This window comes from Cydia pomonella, chromosome 1, assembly GCF_033807575.1.
Source record: "Cydia pomonella isolate Wapato2018A chromosome 1, ilCydPomo1, whole genome shotgun sequence".
In the NCBI taxonomy this organism is placed as follows: Eukaryota; Metazoa; Arthropoda; class Insecta; order Lepidoptera; family Tortricidae; genus Cydia; species Cydia pomonella.
In genome coordinates, this window is record NC_084703.1 from 47144830 (window position 1) to 47161494 (window position 16665).

A 16665-nucleotide genomic window follows, 5' to 3' on the forward strand; every position below is an offset into this window, starting at 1 on the left:
TTCATTCTCTCGTAACGGCGATTGGGTAACGAACAAACTAACTTTCACATTATTAAATGCATATTTAATTTCAGGCAGGTGTGCACTAATGTGGTTGCCTCTGTACCGCCCACCGAGTAACTGCACGTGCCAATGTTGGACAGTTAGTTCCCAATGATTGCCACCCGTTTGTTATAAAACACCCCATAATGGACGTAGTAGCAATAATGAGATGTATATCGTATACCACAAATCCTGCAAAATAACAAACATGTACCATAAACAAGAATTTGTTGTTTAAAATAAATAGCGCCATATTGACTGTAATAGGAGAAAACGAGTCGGACTGGCACAGGAAGGTTCCGTACCATTATCAATAAAAAACGGTCACCCATCCAAATACTGACCCCGCCCGACGTTGCTTAACTTCGGTGATTGGATGAGAACCTCGAGATAGGAAAGAAATATTTATTTTATTCTGTTCATGTCTTGACCAAAGCGGTTTTTAAATGTTTCCTTTAATCTTGAAATTTTAAGTGTCTTATTTTGCTTGTGTCTTAGTCTTAATAAATATCTGATGTTCTTGATGTAGCGGTTGTAGCATTAGACCGCGAGCCAGAAAAAGATTTCCATGACCAATTGCCTCCCGGGCGATAACTCGTAAAGTGGTTAACGGCTATGTATGATGAACCCTCGTCGACGCCAGCTGCCGTTCCTTCGGTGGGTTGAGGAATGGCAGCCACCGAAACACGTAAAAAAGCAACCGGCTGACTATTTTTTAAATCCATGATTAGTAAGATAATTTATTGGATATTTGAATTATGTTAAGATAAAGTAAAATTAATGGGATATACAATCATATAAAATAGCTACTGATATTAAAATTAAAAACGAATCTAAATCAAAATATATCTAAATAGGGCATTGTGCCACAATGGCACAATGTGCCCCGCTACATTGTGCCAAAGATGTTGGCAGCATTCCCTCGCTGAATGGCAATATTTATGCGCTGCGAGAGAAAGCTGCCAGCTCTCAGACAAAGTATCAGCCGGGAGGCGAAGACTGCCGATATATGCTATAAACCTGGCCCGTGGTCTACTTTATTTAATGTTCTAAATTGTCATAGAGGAGATTCAGTCAGTGAATTCGAATTTAGGTTTATGTAAGTTGCACACACACACACACTTAGATAAGCTAGTATAATAATTTTAATAGTTATTTACAAGTATGTCCACGCATGTCCCACCTATGTATGTAATACCTAAGTTAATCTAAAATAGCTTTGAAGTACCTACTAAAGTATGTTAACTTTCATAAACCTAAGGGAAGAGCGGTGCCTCCCAACACAGGCATTCCTTTGTTTACTGGGAGGCCCTATCCCCATCCTAACTATGTACGCTTTTATGAAACAAATAATTTTGTAATTTTTGTATATTACGTATGCATGAGATTTAACCAAGCACTACCCACAGAAAAAATACTGTAATATAGTAGTGTCCAAACCATTGAAAATTCAAGTCAATGGTTGATAAAATTATGATAAATTGATAGATTGTATATCAGATTCATTGTGTTTTTGTTCTCGTTTCTAATTCATGATCTGCCAAACGTTGGTCTTAAATATTTTATATCGGTCTACAGGAATCAAACTTATATTATGACGTCATTTTGTTATAATATACCCGGATAATATAACGCTCTTTCTGTGTAAAGCGTGGACATGTGGCCAGTTGGCCACTCATTGCATTGTTCCTGTATTATGAGAACGGCGTGTCGCTCGTTGAGAACATGGCAGGGTTGAGCTGGCCGGCACCAATAGTCGTAACCCAGTACTCCAACAAAGTCACACTTAGATGGGTACCAGGGCACTCCGACATTACAGAAACGAAGAAGCGGACGAACTTGCTAGAAAGGGCGCAGACACACCCCTGGTCGGCCCAGAACCGTTCTGTGGAATCACAAAACGGGATGCATATTCACTGCTCAGCAATTTAGAAAAAATAAGGGCAAACGATTGGTGGAAGTTCGTAAAAGGACAAGAACACTCGAAAGCTCTAATCAAAGGGTTCAACAGCAAAAATGGTAGGGAGCTTCTAGGGCTCAAAAGACACAAAGTCTGCGCGGTGACCAGAATTTTGACTGGACACTGTAAATTGAACAAACACATGTTTCAAATCGGAAAGAAACAAGACGCGACATGCAGGTTCTGCCATGAGTCAGAGGAGACTGCAATGCACATTCTCTGCTCCTGTGGACCACTAATGTCAAAAAGAAGTACCCACCTAGGGCGGCACGTATTGCAACCCTATGAGGTACAGAACATTACGGCCCAAAGAATCTGGAATTTCCTGGATTCAACGGGCATCAGTAATGAACTTTAAAGGGCTGTCACAATAGACCAATGCCTGGTCGACGTGGCATTCAAAGGCCCACAAACTACAATAATAACCCAGTAATGGACACTTGGTAATTTACTGTTCCTGTGTTTAGACACGGCATGTCGCTCGTTGAGAATGTAGTAGTGTAATGGACACGTAGTTGTTACCTGTAATGGACACTTGGTCACTCACTGGTTCTATTTTTAGACACGGAATGTCGTTCGTTGAGAATGTAGTAGTGTTGTAGTTGTTACCTGAGGACACGTGGTCAATCACTGTTCCTGTGTTTGGACAGGACATATCACTCGTTGAGATCGTGGAAGAACTTTGCGGAACCTGTTCAGTGGTTTTTACCCTGTAATGGACATAAAGGCGTTGCCCTGTAATGGACATCTGAACTTACTGTTCCGGTGTTTGGACACGGCGTGTCGCTCGTTGAGGACGTAGTAGAGCTCGGCGGAGCCAGTCCAGTAGTCGTTCCCCTATAATGGACATATTAAGGCGTTGCCCTGTAACGGACATGTGTACTTACTGTTCCTGTGTTTGGACACGGCGTGTCGCTCGTTGAGGACGTGGCAGAGCTCGGCAGAGCCAGTCCAGTAGTTGTTCCCCCAGTAGAACATGGCAGTATAGCGGCCGCTCGCGTCCTCCACTGTGGACAATGAAATAATTCAATAAGACACAAAGATAAGAAAGATATTGAATCTTTCTTTCCTAGTGTTATGTCGGCTCGTTGGGGGGGGGGTCTAAATTCCAAAAGTAAATTTTCACTGGCAAGTAACGAAATTTCGATTCTCGTGGTAACTAGGCCCTCCGAATGCTATCATCATGTATTTCTGTACCCCTAGTGTAAATTTATTCGATGGCGTAACGTGATGTACGCGTTAAGTCTCATTTTGTATGGGATTTTGAGTTTCCAAAACGTTCCGCTTGGCGCGCTGTTTCTAAATCCCATACAATGAGACTTAACGCAAACGCGTACGTCACGTTATGAAATCGAATAAATGTACACTAGGGGCTCTGTTAGGGTTGCCAATCACACCATAAGGCTTCGTTCAAAAATCGATGGTCAATATTTCCCCGTGATCATAGAGAAATAAGTAACCAGAGTGCTCACTCCATACACGAGTTTCGTTAGTTACTTAATAATAAGTTGTATGGGCGGTAGGATACAACATATTATGAATAAGTTTAAAACTCGCTTAAAATGTAACACTTAATATACTTAAATGTTATAACAAATAAGTTTAGCTTAAAAATATAATAAATGCGTTTTTTTTCTATCAAAATCGTTGCAAACTTGTCTTGGTCTGAGTCTAAACGCTTATAATAGAAAAAATATCGGCCAATAGCATGACGGGCCATGCTTAGTGTAGGGTTCCGTAGTTACCATTCAGTCAGAATACGCTAAACGAGCGCGTACCTTCGCAGCACTTTGTACGTCTTTTTACTAAAAAGTGGAGACCTTTTGCAATAACTTAAAAACGGGTAGACCGATCATGTTCGCTATAGTTTTAATTGAAAATATTTATTAATCTTTGTTTAACGATTGTTTCATATTTTTGGACCCTTGATTCATAAGTTACAAAATAAGGGGGCAGGGGAGTCATATTTTTTTCTTTCGAAGAGAGTCTTTCCGAATATATTCACTTTATCGATAAAATATGTTGTTGACCCTAATTCGTTTTGTGATAACTAATATCCAACGATACCCCACAAATTTGGGTAAAAGAGAAAAAACATTTTCAAAAGAAAACATTTTGTACGGGAGGTCCTCTAAAAAAAGTTTGTTTTGTAGTTTTGATTTTACCATTCTGTCGCCATGCGTGATATACGTATCCATGCCAAATTGCAGCTTTCTAGTCCTAACGATCACGGAGCAAAGCCGCGGACGGGCAGACGGATGAGACGGACATGGCGAAACTATAACCCTAAAAAGATATGCAAACAATTTCTAAATACATATTTCGTTGTGCTTGGTAACTGCCCGAGTAGTCTAGCGACAGTCCACTTAACGCAATGCGAAGGTCACCATATCAAAAGTTTCTCTTAAAACTAACTTTCAGGGCCCTTTTATTATACCTCTCGCGTCGAATGTCGGTCCCGATGATAGTTCATTCTTATATGGAGATCAGGAGATGTTGTCACGTAAAATGTTTGTAGACAATTTTTGGAAGTGTAACATATTAATTTTTTTTTTACTACGTCGGTGGCAAACATACGGCCCGCCTGATGGTAAGCAGTCTCCGTAGCCTATGTACGCCTGCAACTCCAGAGGAGTTACATGCGCGTTGCCGACCCTAAACCCGCCCCCCCTCGTTGAGCTCTGGCAACCACACTCACCGGAAGGAACACAACACTATGAGCAGGGTCTAGTGTTATTTGGCTACTGTTTTCTGTAAGGTGGAGGTACTTCTCCAGTTGGGCTCTGCTCTAGATCTGCTCTGGCTGTGCCCTACCACACAAAGCGAGATGACATTCACAATGCCCATACCTCTCTTTTGGACGTAGTTTAAGGACGTACCCGGGTCCATTTATTTAGAAATGTAACATTTAAGTATAGGTATTACAAATATATAATAAAAAAATTGTCTACTTCAATGATTTTTCAATTCAACCTAGGTATACGTACTTTGTTTTCTTAGCATTAGATAAGACAAAAAGTATACACAATATATTACTTATGAAACTATAAAAATGTAAATGAACATAAATGCTTTATAATTGTTACATATTTGATGTGCCTTATGTTTCAACAGTCTTTTTAATTTCAATAAAGAGACACCTCAAAATCGCGTAGTCTTTCTCATGTGTTGAAAGCTAGGTACAACTAACAGGGACTTAAAGGCAGTTACGTAGCATGAAGGAATCTAGCCGTGGGCGAAACAACTGCGAGGCCCTTTTCAATGTGTATTCCCAAGGTAAAAAAGTTGGCTTCGGTGGGCCCCCCTAAATGTGAGGCTGTGGGCGTGGGCCCCATTCGCCTACGCCAAGCTACACCACTGCTTAAAGAAACTGTCATAATGTCTCAGTTTCATTGGTCGATAGGGCCCGTATGCGGGGTGCGGGAGATTTCCATAAAGCATATCATAGAGCCCGCGTTCGGGACGCTATTTTCATTGGTCATAGGACCGTGTGCAGGGTGAGGGAGATTTCCAAAACGCATGCCATTATGAGTTTCACTAGTCGTTATACCACCTTACTGCCTCTGGGGAGTCACCCGCATGCTGTATATCGACCGAACTATTGACTTATGAGTTTCACTAGTCGTTATACCACCTTACCACCTGCGGGGACTCACCCGCATGCTGTATATCGACCGAACTATTGACTTATGAGTTTCACTAGTCGTTATACTACCTTACCGCCTGCGGGGACTCACCCGTATGCTGTATATCGACCGATCGACTTATGAGTTTCACTAGTCGTTATACCACCTTACCGCCTGCGGGGACTCATCCGCATGCTGTATATCGACCGATCGACTTATGAGTTTCACTAGTCGTTATACCGCCTGCGGGGTATCCCAGCAAGCTTTTTATCGACAGAGTTATCGACCAATGAAACTGAGCCATAAGGACCATAATTCGACGAGAAGTACCAAGTCAACCTGTTTGTGAAACTTTTGCTTAACACGACAATATCGGAACAATGCCAGTATATATGTAATATTACGAGTGTAACCTGCAATGCGATTGTGACATGAGACATTGTCTTGGATCCGTTCTTGCCGGCAAGCAATTTTATGTAGAAAGGAGTTTAATTTGTGTGCCAAATTGTACTTTATCACAGTGACAAAATACTTGTAACAGTGACAAAAATACTTGGGCTAGTAGTTTCATATTTATTGTCACTACTGTGTCAAGGTTACAGATCTATGATTTACTCGTATTATTTACATACCATTAAACGATAATATTTTATTATTATAATTTTAATTGTGATGATTATTTACATATACACGATGATATTCTATTATTGTAATTGTTACGAAGATCACAGTAGCTGGCCATAAGCAAAATAATAACCACGCATTCCTGAGGAGAGAAACAACTAGTTATTGCCCGCGACTGGGACTGGGATAGAGATGGGACTAGTAGATACTCACGAGTAAATACTCGGTATTTATGCAATTTAGAAGTATTTTTCTTTTACTCGTTTATGTTTAGAGTGCTGAAAGGGGCATATAAATTTGAAATATAGGTGTATTTTGTAAGCCACTACTGGATTAAGTACTCAAAATTGTAAGAAATATTTTTTTTTGCCCCCTTCATACATGTAACATTGTCACAAAAAAAACTACAACCACCAACGTGTTACACATAAATGGGTCTTAAAAAAATACCTAACTTGATTGTTTCTAAAAACTTTTTTGGATAAATTGAATACTTTTGGAAAAAAACCGTTTCTAAACGCCCAAATAATGTTTATCCCTCTTTAACTTTCAAACCAAATTAAATAAAAATATTGAAAAATATCGGGAGATTAGCCGTAGAAAAGAGTATTAAAAAATACTTTGAATATGATCGGTTGAGCCATTTTTGAGTTTTCTTTAAAAAACCGCACTTTTAAACGTAAATACGCACTTTTGCGCGACATGCAGTTATCTAGAATCGATAGAACTTAAGTCATATAGTTTTAAAGTAAATACTTTCTTATTAAAAACAAAATTGTTATCTACGTATTACCACAAATTGCCTCTCACTGATGATTACCCTTTTTTTTCAAAAATTAAGCGTCCTATATGATTTTTATTATGTAAGTATTATTAATATACGTTAACAGTCATCAATAAAAACAAGTATAGTACAAGCTTTGCTTAGTTTGGGGCATAGGTGGATTTGGGTAAGATTTTCCCCTAATATTTATTTATTTAATATTTTCTTCGAGCTACATAGGTTTGGGCTTTAAAGGGACAAGAATAGCTATTTATTTTTATTACATGTTAATGAGGATTTCAACTTGAGGCCCTACTGTACATATGTGTATATCATCGAAAAACATGACCCACCAATTTTGGGCAAGCGGGTAATTATACGAATAAACCAATCATTAAACCTGCTAAATGTAAAATAAAGGCCAGGCCCATCATCGAAAACTTATTATGGTCAAAATATATTACCTCGATGCCGTCAATATGTATTTACGTGTACTTCCTGTCCTTTTGAACGGACTTCCGTGTCCACAAGACTTTAAAAATATATTGAAAGTAATTTATTGGACGACTATTTGTCCCAGGTAAAGAAGAGACGCTTGCCATATAGATATTTGTACATTGACCCGTCTGTTGTCTCTATTTCACGCGGATAATAAGTGTGGGTAAATAAGAGTATACATTTTGTTTATAAATGTTAACTATATTATGTTCAATAGTACATTGTGCAACGAGGGTAAGTGAAATTTTGGATACGAGGGTGGTGGAAAGACCCGAGTTTGCAATATTCTTACCCCCGGAGTTACACACAATGTTTTTCATCACACTTGCGAAGAAAAATCTAAATTTTAAGCGAAATAATTCTTAAATACGGTAACAAATCTAACATTCGTCCGCCATTTTGTAATTTCTTGACAGGTTAGGCATCGAAGGCACAGACCTATTTGGCATTCAGCCTCGACTGAAGATTATGTAAAAATATTTTAAACGACTGTTAAATTAATCAAATTAAACAAGAATATTAAATTATAAACGTCAGTGTTTAAAAAGTAAAATTTTGTATGAATAAGTGCCATATATAAAAAAAAAAACTAACTCCCTAGGGATTTTAAGTTGTTTTTTTTTTTCACAATCCGTAACCCCCGAGGGAACAATATAGGCCTTTGTCCTTCAGTACACCTGCATGAAATAAGAGCTTTTTCGAGCAAATGTGATGAAAAGATTATGAAGTATTGTTTTAAAAATATATTATTTAGAGTTGGCAAATAATGTCTGATATATGTTCACCTCTAACAGCAGGCAAATGTAAGCCCTTAACATCGCAATTTTCAGCATATTTTCGGTATCAATGGATTCAAATTTTGCGTCCAATTGTCGCTAGTAGGTACAACAGAAATAGGTACCCTTAATAGTCCATCGGTGGACCTTATGCCTTTTGTAATAAGGTCCACCGATGGACGGTTAACAAAACTTCAAGTACATATTAAACATAAAAAATAAAAATAATGACAGACCGTTTTTGGCGCAAGTATACAGTAACATTTTAAAATATGGCCACCATCAAATTTATGATGATTTTGCCAATGTCAATTATCGTTGATCAGTAGTAAGTTATAAGTGTCCTTATAGAGCATGACGTTGTTCGATAGTTGCTTTTAGTAAAGAGATAGCTGGACTTCACTAGCCACGATGGATTGTCATGTGTTGATTAAAACATGGTTAAACGCGTTTCAAGATTAGTTTTAGTTAGTTAACTGCAGACTACGACAGTTCGCTGCATAATGAGCTAGCGAAAAACTCACGATAGATAGATAAGGAGACCTCACGTGTAGTTTTCACGCGAAGTGAACGAAAGTATGAAAAAATATCTACCACATAGTTTTTCTCGGTTTCGTTAAACATAGATCTTCACTTGGCACTTCAAAATAGCGAGTAAAAACAAGATTTGCTCTATACAATACTATTTATCTTAAAGTTAGGTCGAATGAAAAAATAAAATAAAAATACGTGAGGTCATGAGGGGGGGGGGGGGGGGGGGTTTAGCCAAGAACCTCATCAAATATCACCAAGGGAGAGGGGGTCAAGAAAGTAGCCGAAAAAACCTCGCGTGATTTGTGCACAAGCCCTAAGTCTTAGTCAGACATAGATTAATAATTAAAAGATGTAAATTCTACTTGTTGTAATTTACCGCGAAATTTCAAGAATGCAAATCAATTACAAATCCGACCATAATTTCTTTATTACGTATATTAAGTATTTAAAAATAAAAACGTAAACTGTAGAATGCATTATCAATAAATAAGAAAACTACCAATGGGTGCATCAAAGAAGATATCGAACGTGTTGTGTATTTCGCGGTAGCTATATTTTTATACAATGTTAAAAATATCTATAACGCTAAGGTAACATCGGTAATATTCGTAGAGATGTCGATATTTCTTTCGAAGAGCGACGTAAAAGTAGTCAGAACAAAAGAAGGTCGCCTGGCGTTTAACAGATCATTAAAGAGCGACTTTCGAGGTAAGTACAGGTTAAACACAATCGGTCATTAAGGTGAAGGAAGGTTAAGAGATATTGGTATGATTTAAAATTAAATCTTATTATTGTACAATCTTACACAAATCGAGTCCTACGGCAAGCTCAATAAGGCTCTTGTTGTGTGTTGTGCAAGGTATTAAATATCGATTCGGACAAAGTGCCAAAAATATCTATACATGACCTTATTGCCCATAAATTAAAGTAGTGTGTACATATTTTTGGCCATTTGTCCGTGTCGATATTTAATGCCTTGACTGTATCTAATTGTAATAAATATTAAAGGACATTATTACACAAATTTACTAAGTCTCACGGGCACCTTGTATTTGTCAAGTTCAATCACATATAAGTTTCTCACATCAATTCCACTCAACATAATATGTTATAATGGCAGTTATTGAACGTCTATTACATATGTCAAACCAACAAGATACCTTGTAAGTAGTAACTAGCATTATATATTATTATTAGTAATATTACTGTCGTGCAAGGCTACAAAACAAATTGCTACATCGTCGTTTCTCAATCGTTTATTAGGATCTCGCGTCTCGCGATAATGGATGGCCCCCATTAATTACATCACACGTTTAGGGGGTGGGAGGGGGTCAAGAAAATGTGACATGTTGTGACAAGGGGGAGGGGGAGTCACAAACTTTGTGACGTCACTTTAACTTCACTAGTATTTATAAAAAAAATATTCGCAGTTCAGTTAAATAACGAGTTTTTAGAACGATAATCGTTTTGCGATTAATTTTCTTTCTCTAGTCGGTTTTGTGTTATAATTACTAATATTTCTTTTGTCCAAAATAGTTCGATAAAATATTAATAGTAACATTTTCGATTCGCCGATTTTGTAGAAAAAAATACGAAAAATGTGACGTCACACCAGGGGGGGAGGGGTTTGCCAAATGTGACCAAGTGTGACAAGGAGGGGGGAGGGGTAAAAAAACCTAGAAATTCGTGTGATGTAATTAATGGATGACCCCTAAGATTGATTGATAAACCAGGTAATAATAAAAAAATACAATACTTCGTGAATCATCACAGCGGCGGCAGTCCCGTATATACGGGACGTATGGCAATCCTACATAATTTAGCAAGTCAATTAAGAGGAAAGGGGACCACCGCTTCTCTGTACAAACTTTTTCACCCGAATTGTAAATTCAAATCGAAAGTAATTTAAAAAAAAACATTATTCTCGACCTCAAAAAAATTAAATGTAAACAAACCTTGGTAAAATAATTAAAAATATAAAGATCGCTTAAGGAAATCGATCATTACGCTCTAGGGCGATAATTAACGAAATGAGTTGACCTCCGGCAAGTGGGTCATAGTGGTGCAATGCTCCGGAATTAAATGTCAAGTGTCATTTGGGCTGATTTTTAGGGTTCCATAGCCAAAGTGGCAAAAACAGAACCCTTAGTGTAAGGCCTGAGTGGACGCTTGAAGCGGAGCGTTCAGCGGAGCGTGCAGCGTGGCGCCGGGCTTGTAAGTGATGTGAGCAGCGTGCACTAAGGCCTTACACTTATAGTTTCGTCATGTCCGTCTGTCCTTCTGTCTGTCTATTCGTTCGTATGTTACAGCCATTTTATTTGGAAATTATAAGATATATTTTTTAACAAAAGTTGAAACGTAAGTGTATTTTATTAGCCGTTACTTAGTTTAGAAGTTAAATATTTATAAAAATATATATTTATGGGGGGGGGGGGATCCATTCATGTAACTACACGTTAAATTTAGTTTTCACCCCAGAAGCTCGAACAAGGGTACTTTGCTGCTTAAAAACAGTGAGCAAAACGCGATTTTGATAACCATCATTCGACGAGACTTCGTATCGAGTGAATCCGTGACCTTGGACCGGTTCTATTAGGCACTGCGCATTCTGTGCGTTACATTATGTGACATGAATGACCGTACGCGCAACCCACTTCCCTACTTGCGAGGATGCATATAGTCAATAGGCGACGCGTCTTGCCCAATATATGCACATTTTATTACTATTTGTGTAGGGTTGGCAATGTGGGTTTTGATTATTTACTACAAAATTATCTGTCTATAAGTAGTATAGGTAAAAAACTTAAGTAAGTCACCTGTTGTATGTAGTTGTGACGTGTTCGAATAGACAATACATGTTTAAAAGACACACAAACAAAACAAATGTCTATTCGAACACGTCACAACTACATACAACAGGTGACTTACTTAAGTTTTTTACCTATACATATATGTAAAAACTAAATACTACAGAACACATTATTTTACTGCGGCATTAACTATTTATCATAAGACAACCTTTGAGACTGTCTACCCATTATTTATGAGACTGCTACACAATGAAAGAGTGTTTTAATGCCTAATTATGTACCGAAAGTATGCATGTATAAAATGCTTTATCTACACACATATTGTAAGCTCTCTATGATGTGTTCAAGAACCGCATCGCATGTTACGATGTTACATGTTGCGAAAAAATTACGTTCAACATATTTATAAATTTTATTTATAGCGTTTTGCGTTGGTGTGGTGAAATACGTTGTCGTTTACTTGGGAGCAAAGCTTGATTAAGTCTTGTGCCTTGAAACCCTCACAACGCTCAAGACTCCACTTTTTTAATTGATATGGGGATCTTTCGCTTGCTCGGGTGTCAATATTAGTACGAGGATATAAACAACAACATGTCCCCATATACCTGGACCAGGGTACACTCAGTGGTAGCTATATACACATGACTCACATGAGTGTATGTAGCTATTACTGGTGTATGTGCCTGGCTCCAGTTAAATACTAGAATATTTAATTTAATTTTAAGTTAAATTAATATAATAATAACATATTTTTTAGTATGCTTAAGAAATTAAGTTAAAACTAACAGTGTATGGACCAAGGTCTGAAATAATTGATTTTGCCACACCAACTCGTAAAGGCCCTCTTGATTGTTCAAAAACGAATGAGAAATATGCATTATATCCACTTGTAAGGCAAAGGAATCAGATGAAAATTTTGAATTTTGAGTTGTTTGAATTGGCTAGTAGAATTAACTTTTAAATGATGTTTTTCAATGATATTACGTTCATTTGGATTTGATTTGATATTTCATAGTTAGTAGTTTCCTCGCGTTGGGGTAGTTAATTTTTTTGTGTTTCACTCGGAGGCAAAGTTTGTTTAACCCTCGTGCCTTGAAGCCCTCGCAATGCTCAAGATACCACTTCTCGAACAACTCGCTAAGCTCGTGGTTCTATTCTGGAATCTTTCGCTTGCTCGGATATCAATATTAGCACGAGCGGTAAAACAACAACTTTGCCCCCTCGTAAAACAAATAACTTTACTTTTTTTATAAAATCAATAAATTTGATCTCGCTGCACACCCCTAGCAGGTTACGTTACAAGTGACGCAAACTCTCTCGGACTCGAACGGACAGCCGGCAAGGTCGCTAACGAAATGTTGAAATATGCGCACGATATATATTTAGATGTGCATTTCCTGTACTCTATTTACATAGTGTGGAAATACATTTTTGAAAGTCGCGCTCATAATGGAACAACTCGGAACAAATTGCCTGGTTGCGTGGTAAGGGGTGATGATTATCTGAAGGATTATCTGTAATCTGTAATTTGCTGTACAAAACAGTCTGCCGATTTTTACGGGGGATGGGCACGTCAAATGTGTATTTTTTTAATTTTTTTTTTGTCAGAGGTGGAGGTAATCCTCTTAGGATACTGCCGGCCCGGTATCCGGCAGCATGCCCGACTCGGCTGCGCTGGTGTAAAATTTTCTTTGTCATGTGTATTTGTACGTAACGTACAAGTAGCCATGTCAGATAAACGTCAGTCCATACAATACATATGATCATTGGCCGATGTTTTCAATAGAGGGGTAAGCTCTTAAAGGCGACTCCAGTTGTTAAATCCTTCAAGTGCTGAGGGATGAAAGTTATGTAACACGAAAGTTATTATATCTTGCGCATCTAATGATCCCTATGACTGTTCATTTATATCTAAACACGGTGTAATACGTGAACCCGAAAGAATTTAACCACGCACTTCTGAGGCCAAAGAAGGAATAGTTATTTGTTTTACAAGGGGGCAAAGTTGTTGTTTAACCGCTCGTGCTAATATTGATACCTGAGCGTTGCGAGGCTCGGCTACGGAGACTGCCGCCGACTGCCACCGACGTAGTATAAAAAAAATTAGTTAGTGGAAACCGTTTTCTTCCGAAATGGAATTTCATAGAAAAAGTACCGTTATTTTTTTAGGATCGCAAAGCTATTATTCCCACGTACGATTAAATATAATAAGTTATTGGCAAAAATTTCATTTCATTTTATGTCTGCTATGTATTAATAATATGCGATGTAGATTAAAAGGGATATAGGCAAAATATTACACTAGTAATTTTGTGTTCTAGACGGTCCGAGACCAAAGCATACTGTCTTACTATTTATAAGTGCTTCTTGCTAGGCCTACATGAATAAAGTATATCTGAACTGAACTGAACTGAATCTGCCTGTACCTGTCCTGAATAAGCTACTTGCCACTTATCTGACGAATTGAGCCATTTGACGATTCACGCTTCAAATAAGCTTAACTGGTAGATTAAGTGCTATTTTTGTATGAAGTTTTATCTGGCAGTTAATTTATTTGTTAATTTTAGATATCCAATACTTTACTTGGACATTGTAAAACAAGCCCTTAGTAACACAATGAAAGTTCAAAATAGATTCTGGAAAATAGTTTTCGCGGCACATTCCTTTGTTTGATTTTAATGGAGTCGTGCCAATGACAAAATGTGACAAAATTACATAATCTCTATGGCTGGGGCTTTTTTTTTGACGGAGTGGGAATGCATTTACGCACGTTGTGTGGGATGGCTGGGGCTGCGATTCGTTCTGAGGCGTATCTGATTCAGCAGCTCTCCATTGCAGTTCAGCGGAAAACCCAGCGGTAATAATGAGGACATATGAGCCAGGTACTCGTATGATCCAACGCGGGTTATGTTTGATACGTATTCCCATAGCTGATGGAGATTTGAGACCATTTATGTATTCTACTACCGCGTAAAAATACAGGATACTTAAATACGGTAACAGTCCCGTATTTACGGGACGTATGGCAAATATATGACAGGATTACTTTGGACCCGGGTACGTCCTTAAACTACGTCCACAAGAGAGGTATGGGCATTGTGAATGTCATCTCGCTCTGTGTGGTAGGGCACAGCACAGCGGATGTCATTCCAGATCTAGAGCAGAGCCCAACTGGGGAAGTACCTCCACCTTACAAAAAATCGCAGCCAAATAACACTAGATCCTACTCATAGTGTTCTGTTCCTGCCGATGAGTAAGGTTGCCAGAGCTCAACGAGGGGGGGAGGGGGTTAGGGTCGGCAACGCGCAAATATATGACAGGATTACTTTGGACCCGGGTACGTCCTTAAACTACGTCCACAAGAGAGGTATGGGCATTGTGAATGTCATCTCGCTCTGTGTGGTAGGGCACAGCACAGCGGATGTCATTCCAGATCTAGAGCAGAGCCCAACTGGGGAAGTACCTCCACCTTACAAAAAATCGCAGCCAAATAACACTAGATCCTACTCATAGTGTTCTGTTCCTGCCGATGAGTAAGGTTGCCAGAGCTCAACGAGGGGGGGAGGGGGTTAGGGTCGGCAACGCGCAAGTAACTCCTCTGGAGCTGCAGGCGTACATAGGCTACGGATACTGCTTACCATCAGGCGGGCCGTATGCTTGTTTACCACCAACGTAGTATAAAAAAAAGATAAACCCCATCTTTATATTTTATATCGAGAGCTATCAGAGAGTGACGTTCGCTTTATCGTGTCGTTATCACGTAGACACCTGCGCCCGTTTCGGGTGCGATTACAGAACGCGTTACTCAACAGACGCCGGGCACAATGTTGACATTGCGATGGTACAAGTCACCAGATACAGGCGTAAGGGAGAGAAGAGATAGCTCGCCCTCTTGTAAGAACCCCTTCTCGGGTAAAGGTCTCCAGAATGAGCCAGTTAGATGCCAGATATCGGATAGGAGTAAAATGTATAAAATATGTTTTTTCCGCATGCATTTAAGAAATGTGAGTGGCAAAAACAGGCATCCTTCATGCCACATGGCACTAACATCTGTATTTCCCATAGAGGCTACCCGACATCCAATATCGGATTGACATTTCAGATAATTTCAGACATAGGAACCCTATTAGCTGTCACACCGATAATATTAGTTTGTGTGCATACCTATATGTGTAGGCATAATGTTTGCTATGGTGTGCGTGACCGCTGAAGCCAGGACGGCGTGCCGTTGCAAGCACGGGTCAATTCACGAAAGCTGGGGGCCTACCGTGAAAATGGAAATTCGCAACATGCGGGGATCCTTCTCTTTTACTCTCACTAAGATGTAATTCGAGTGACAGAAAAATTCACGTAATTGACGAAAACTACGATTTTCGTTTCGGATTTGCAATGACAAAGCCCACTTTGTCATTGCAAATCCGAAACGAAATAAATTTCCTGAATTGACCATGAATTTGTTTATTTTTTGCAATGACATGTTTTTTGAAGTGAAACGTTTTCGACTTAACATACGTGAGTGACCCGTTGTAATATATTTAATTTGACAACACCTGTCAAAAAAGGGACCAGTCTGAAAATCAGTGTTGGGAATATCTAGCAAAATGTTTAGACCTGTACCCATTGCCTATAACACAAAATCACATACGTAATAGATGTAGTTTAATTTTTTGTGAAATTTTTGTACAATTTTTTTTTTGGTAGTTGTGGCAATAAATATTGATTTATTTTATTTCATTTAATGTAATAATTAATGTCACATTTCTATGAAAATGTGACGTTTATAATGACACTTCCTCACTCTGATCTGTTTAAATGCAAAGTTAGCTTAGATGGACTCTGTAAGAGTCAATTCGTAACTATCAAGTATTAATTCTTACGTTACGTACGAGTATAATGGAAGTCAGCTTGAAATTTTTTGAAGTTTTGATGCAACCTGTGGTGGATGAGCTTTCTGTAATGTGAATGTGACGAAGCCTGCGCTGTGGATGATGTTATGCTTTTTTTGGTTAGTGAAAATAATTATTTCCATTAA

The 16665-nt window shown here is 38.5% G+C and overlaps 1 protein-coding gene across 2 annotated transcripts in view; it reads right to left on the reverse strand.

Annotated features, from left to right (window-relative positions):
• Positions 1–16665, reverse strand: part of LOC133528735 (O-acyltransferase like protein-like) — an 89639-nt gene that overhangs the window by 14300 nt on the left and 58674 nt on the right. For both annotated transcript variants that reach the window (XM_061866196.1, XM_061866190.1), the window contains exon 2: positions 2890–3009. In XM_061866196.1, coding sequence (XP_061722180.1) covers positions 2890–3009 — 120 coding nt within the window. The remainder of the gene's footprint in view (positions 1–2889; positions 3010–16665) is intronic.